This window comes from Pinus tabuliformis, chromosome 1_1 (assembly GCF_031772625.1).
Source record: "Pinus tabuliformis cultivar Carrire ecotype Pingquan chromosome 1_1, CPIR1, whole genome shotgun sequence".
NCBI lineage: Eukaryota > Viridiplantae > Streptophyta > Pinopsida > Pinales > Pinaceae > Pinus > Pinus tabuliformis.
Window position 1 is genome coordinate 106,074,813 of NC_142297.1, and position 6,957 is coordinate 106,081,769.

The 6,957-nt window shown below is 38.7% G+C and overlaps 1 protein-coding gene across 1 annotated transcript; it reads left to right on the forward strand.

Annotated features, from left to right (window-relative positions):
• Positions 1–206: 206 nt before the first annotated feature.
• On the forward strand, positions 207–641 carry LOC149211866 (putative 2' cyclic ADP-D-ribose synthase BdTIR). The gene has a single exon (XM_089388495.1). It carries the CDS (start codon positions 207–209, stop codon positions 639–641), a length of 435 nt encoding a protein of 144 aa, XP_089244621.1.
• The last annotated feature ends 6,316 nt before the right edge of the window (positions 642–6,957 follow it).

Here is a 6,957-nt window from a genome sequence, read left to right on the forward strand (position 1 = left end):
TTTATGGACTTTCATTGATGGGAGGAAATTCGATATGTAGATAATCATTTATGAAAGATAGATCAATTAATATGGATGTAAGGTGAACTCGATGATCCTTTCTTAGGAGAGACTCAACAGTGGGACTTTCTTTCTTTTTAAGCAAGGTGCCCTCCATCTCTTCGACTATTTGAAGCCCTCCCATTTGTTTCTATTTTCATTTGGCAATGGCTACTTCCACTTCTGCTGATTCCAACAACAATTACATGAGGTACGACGTGTTTATCAGCGATAAAGGGCCGCACTTCAAGACCTTCGCCGGACATCTGTATCGCCAACTCATTTCCTATGGAATGCGAGTTTTTCTAGACCAGTCGAAACTAAAATTGAGAGTTCGTGAAATTCAAGGCGCTATTAGAACCACCTCTCTACATGTTGCAATTTTTTCTCCCGAATATGCAGGCTCACAGTGGTGTTTAGACGAGCTGCTGCTAATGTTGGAGTCTGGGGCTCCTATCATTCCAGTGTTTTACGGTATAGAGCCCACTCAACTCTTTGCTAAAGCGGTAGAGAACGAATGCAAATCGATTCGAAATACCAAAACTCGAGAGACCGGTCAACCTTATCAACCGGTTTACGGTTACGCAAAAATTCAAAAATGAAGAAAACCATTTTCTCGTGCTTTAGATAGCAACGCTTTCCAACTAGCGGCGTGAAATGGGTGAGAGCTCAACCTTCTCTCTGGGGATTGCATTACTTCATTATTTTTGGATTGACATGCCTAGATGTTTGTTTCTCACTAGTGGTATTTATTTTCTTCCAATAACCAGCAACGAGGGCAAGTTGCAAGACAGAGTTGTTAAAAATGTGTTGAGGATCGCAAAGGAAGTGGGATGGAGTACTGCAACAAAATATGTAGTAGGTTTGCACGAAGAGGTGGAAGAATTCGAAAATAAAGTACTTTGTGCAAAACCTCAAGTTGTGGTGATTGTTGGCGACGACGGAGTAGGAAAGACAACCCTAGCAAAAGAACTCTTTGATCAGAAGACGGTAAATTACGGTAAATGTTGTTTTTTACCTAATGTGAGAGAAAAAGCAAGGCTAGGCTTGTTAAATTCCTTGCAAAGGCAACTTCTTAAAAGCTTCACTAGAACGGATGCACAGATGAAAGTATTAATGAAGGTAAAGAGGCGCTTAAAAAACATCTCTCATCTTGTCGTGTTTTAATGGTTTTAGATGATGTAGATCACCTGAATCAGATTTATGATCTTTTGCCTGTTCGAACATGTTGAAATATTAATTTCAACTGTCATGCAGCAGAAAACCACCAGTTTTCCCCGCTCTGCCTTTTTCCGATTGATGGTTTTCCCTGGAGCGCAGCGATCACAATCATCAATTGACACGTGGCTGAGCCGTCCTTTACAAAACCACTCTTCCCCGGCGCATAAACTTCGGATGAAAGGGACCTCCGGGGAAATAGCGTCAGCCATCCGATTGACATCTACGGTTTGTGGTAGCAGGCACATGTTTTTGTTTTATTATCGTGAGGACCTCCGTAGCAGTCGTATGACAGGGTTAATAATAAAAGGAATGTATCGCCATGCTGAAACATTTAATGAATTTACCATGGTCAGTAAATGTAGGTAGAATTTAATTTTATTGTTTTTTTTAATTCTCACGGGAGTTTGTTTTAGGGCATAGGTAAAACAAAAAGTCAATGTGTGTAATGTTTTTTTTTTTTTTTTGGTTCTAGAATATGTAATGAAAAAAAACGCAGCAGCATATATGTAATGAAAGAGGGAAAATATGTAGCGTGTGCGAATGTAATGTTCTGTTGTTGAACTTGCAATGTAAGGGAATGCGCAGCAGCGCTGTGGTAATGTTTTTTTTTGGGCATATGAAATGTAACGCAGCAGCGAGTGAATGATATGTTTTTTTCTACACAGCAGTGTGTTAATTTTTTTTGGAGAAATAGAGTATTGCTTTCTGTTGTAGAGACAGAGTAAATTTCCTTTTGGAACTGGTGTAATCCCTCTGTTGGAGGAAGAAAAAGATCTTCTTTTGTAACAGCAGTATTTTTAATGAATACAAGTGTTCTTTGTGCATGTGTAAATCTCTGTTTTCAGTAAACAAATTTTTCATCCTGTGGTAAAAACATAGCATTTTTTCTGTTCATTTTGTTTGGAATCACCAGAAATTCCCAACATGGTATCAGAGCTTGTCCAGGTTCTTTGAAGGTGTCAAAGAAGCTGAAGGAAGGATTTCTTGCTGCAGCAGCTTCTCCAGCAGAGTGAAGACTCAATCAAAAAAATTCAAGGTATTTCTCAAGTTTTTTTTTGTGAAGGCGGTCAGTTATTTTTGAATACACAGTCAAGTATTTTGAAGCATAGTTAAGAGTGAAAGAATGGCTAGAGCCAACACTAGCATGGGTATCTTTAATACTCAGCTCCCACAATTTAATGGAAAAGACTATGACTATTGGGCAATAACTATGAAATCTTTGCTTGCTTCTCAAGACTTATGGGAATTTGTTGAGGATGGCTTTGAAGAACCAGCAGATGAAAATGAGTTTAATAATTTAACTCAGGCAGAGAAAGATCTATTGAAGAGCAATAAGAAGAAGGATTCTAAAGCCCTCTACTTTTTGTATCAAGCAGTGCATGAGAGTGTGTTTCCAAGGATACCAGTAGCTAAGAGATCCAAAGAGGCATGGAAAACTCTCAAGATAGCCTATCAAGGCATGGAGAAGGTGAAGACAACAAAACTACAGTTGCTGAGGAGAGATTTTGAGAATCTTTGCATGAAGGAGTCAGATAATATTGACTCATTCTTCACACATGTGATTGGTCTGGTCACACAGATAAGGTCTCATGGAGAGATCCTTGAAGAAAGGAGGATTGTGGAGAAACTATTGAGGATCCTACCCTCAAGGTTCGATGTTATTGTCACCACCATAGAAGAGACAAAGGATCTCACAAACTTTTCAGTTGATGAACTACATGCATCACAGATAACACATGAGCAGAGGTTGAGTAGAAATGAAAACTTATCTCTAGAACATGCCTTTAAGACCTAGATGTTCTTTGGAAGAGGAATAGGTCAAGGCAGAGGAAACAAGAGAGGAAGAGGCAGAAGCCAAAACAAAGGTGGAAGAAACAGTCCAACAAATGCTCAAGGAAGAGGCAGCAATCCAAATCAGAACCAAGGCCAAGGCAACAGCCAACAAAGTGGAAAACATCATGCTCAAGGACAAAGGTATGATAAAGCCAATGTCCAATGTTATTATTGTAAAAAATATGGGCATTATGCAAATGAATGTAGGAAGAAGCATCATGATATAAGTAATAGAACTAGTGCAAATTTCACTAGAGAAAATATTAGCCAAAATAATTTGTTTTTAGCATGTAATATGGTTGAAGAAAAGAGTGAAGATGTATGGTTTCTAGACTCCAGTTGCAGCAACCATATGACAGGAAACATAGCCCTGTTTTCTATGTTAGATTAGAGTGTGAAGTCACAAGTCACACTAGGGACTGATAATAAAGTTTCTGTTATGGGAAAAGGAGAAGTAAATGTCTTAACAAGGAAAGGTGAAAAGAAAACCATAGTAGATGTTTATTATGTTCCTGGAATGAAATGTAACCTCTTAAGTATTGGACAGCTTGTTCAAAAGGGGTACAATGTTTTCTTTGTGAATGATGTATGCACCATCATGGATAAAGCACCTAGCAAACAATGTATTGCTGAAGTAAAGATGACAAGGAACAAGATGTTCTCTCTCAGAATGAAGGCAGATTTAAAAAATAAAGAAGTAATAGCAGTGGTGACTCAAGAGGCTTTCCAAAGCAAACCGAAAGATGAAAATTGGTTGTGGCACTTGAGATTTGGACATATCAACTTTGGAGGTCTTAACTTGTTGAAAAGAAAAGGAATGGTAAGAGGATTACCATTGATAGAGAAACCAGACAGCCTTTGTGAAGGTTGTATCTTGGGGAAACAACACAGAGAAAGTTTTCCATCTGGGAAAAGCATAAGGGCAAAAACACCCTTAGAGATTGTCCACTCAGATTTATGTGGACCGATGCAAACTCCATCACTTGCAGGCAGCCACTATATTCTAACATTTATTGATGATTTTACTAGAAAAACTTGGGTTTATTTCCTTAAGAACAAAAGTGAGGTGTTTGAAAGCAATTTCAAGGCACTTGTAGAAAACCAAAGCGGGCTACATATCAAAGTTCTAAGAACTGATAGAGGAGGTGAGTATATCTCCAAATAATTTCTACGTTTTTGTAGAGAAAATGGAATTCACAAGCAATTTACCACTAGGTACACTCCGCAGCAAAATGGAGTTGCCGAAAGGAAGAATAGGACAATCATGGATATGGCGAGGAGTATGTTAAAGGCAAAGCATTTTCCAAATGATTATTGGGCTGAAGCTATACATTGTGCAGCGTACATTTTGAATAGATGCCCTACAAAAGCAGTCATGAACAGAGTGCTGGAAGAAGCATGGAGTGGGACAAAGTAAGGAGTCACCCACATGAAAGTTTTTGGATGTGTGGCTTATGCACACATTCCGGATCAACTAAGGAAGAAGTTGGACAGCAAAGGGGAGAAATGTATTTTCATTGGATACAGTGAGGAATCCAAAGCTTATAGGTTGTATAACCCATCCACCAAGAAGCTTATTGTGAGTAGAGATGTTCAATTCATTGAGGAGGAAGCTTGGGATGGAAGCATAGAGAAAACAGTGAATGTTAAAAACTCTATGTCTCATGATGAAGATGATGAGGAGATGGCTGAAATACATCCCCAAACAGCGGCACCAACACAAGGGCAGCAAGGGACACCCTTGAGGAGAAATGAAAGTGCTTCTCCAAGCACACCACAAGGAGGAAATTCAAGTGATTCTTCAAGCACTTGCACACCAAATGAAAGAGGTAAGAAGTTCAGAAATTTAAGTGATATTTATGAACAAGAGGCAGCAAATGAAGGTATGAACTCTTTGTTTGCTTCATATTGTCATGTTGATGACACTGTTCATTTCGAAGAAGCAATTAAGGATAGGAAATGGATAGAAGCTATGGATGAGAAGATCAATTCCATAGAAAGAAACAAGACATGGGATTTAGTTGAACTACCAAAAGGAAAAGAAGTCATTGGAGTTAAATGGGTCTACAAGACCAAGAGTAATGCTGAAGGCAAAATAGAAAGACACAAGGCAATACTGGTTGTCAAAGGATATAATGAGCAGTATGGGAGAGACTATGAGGAAACTTTTGCATCGGTTGCTAGAATGGAAACCGTGAGAGCAGTGCTGTCCATAGCAGCACAAAACAAGTGGAAAGTTTACCAAATGGACGTGAAGTCAACATTCCTAAATGGAGTGTTAATGGAAGAGGTTTACATTGAACAACCTCTAGGCTATGAAAAGAAAGGCCAAGAGCACAAAGTGTGCAGATTGAAGAAAGCTCTTTATGGGCTGAAGAAAGCACTAAGAGCGTGGTACAATAGGATAGATTCCTATCTACTGGAAAATGGATTTGAAAAATGTGAGGGAGAACCCACTCTCTCCATCAAAGAAAATTATGGTAAAATACTAATTGTTGTGTTATATGTTGATGATGTTATTTTCACAAGTAATGATGATTTCCTTTTTGAAAATTTCGAAACAGTCATGAAAGAAGAATTTGAAATGACTGACATGGGTTTGTTGAGATACTTCTTAGGAATAGAAGTAGAACAAAATGGAAATGGGATTTTTATCTCACAGGCAAAATATGTTAATGAATTGTTGGAAAGATTTAATATGCAGGAGAGCAAGGCAGCAATCACTCCCACAGTGATGGAATTAAAACTCAACAAAGAGGACAACAGCAAGGATTTTGATCCTAGTTTGTACAAGAGCATAGTTGGTAGCCTCATGTATTTGACTGCAACTAGGCCGGATATAATGTATGCTGTTAGTTTAATTTCTAGATTCATGGAGAGGCCAAAAGAAGCACATTGGCAGCCAGCAAAAAGGATTCTGAGGTATGTTAAAGGTACTAAAAGGTTTGGCATTTTATATACTACTTCAGAATGTTCAGATTTAGTTGGATACACTGATAGTGATTGGGCTAGAAGTGTAGATGATCGGAAAAGCACATCCGGTTATGTTTTTCACATGGGTTCAGGAGCCATTTGATGGGCTTCTAAAAAACAGCCTATTGTAGCATTGTCTACAACAGAGGCAGAATATGTGGCAACTACAGCAGCAGTGTGTCAAGTAATTTGGATGAGAAGGATGTTAAGAAGTTTATGCCAAGAGCAAGTAAAAGCAACTGTGATTTTTTGTGACAATAGCTCAGCTATTGCATTATCCAATAATGCTATGTTTCATAAGAGAACGAAACACATTGACACAAAGTTTCATTACATCAGGGAATTGGTAAATGATGGAGAATTGTTTTAAAACACTGCAGAACTCAGGAGGAGCATGGTTGTTGACATTTTGACCAAACCATTGGGGCAGAAAAGTTTTGAATTTTTGAGGAAATGTCTGGGTATGACTGATAACCCAGCAGTTAAAATTAAAGGGGATTGTTGAAATATTAATTTCAACTGCCGTGCAGCAGAAAACCACCAGTTTTCCCCGCTCCGCCTTTTGCCGATTGATGGTTTTCCCTGGAGCGCAGTGATCACAATCATCAATTGACACGTGGCTGAGCCGTCCTTTACAAAACCACTCTTCCCCGGCACATAAACTTCGGATGAAAGGGACCTCTGGGGAAATAGCGTCAGCCGTCCGATTGACATCTACGGTTTGTGGTAGCAGGCACATGTTTTTGTTTTATTATCATGAGGCCTCTGTAGCAGCTGTATGACAGGGTTAATAATAAAAGGAATGTATCACCATGCTGAAACATTTAATGAATTTACCATGGTCAGTAAATGTAGGTAGAATTTAATTTTATTGTTTTTTTTAATTCTCAC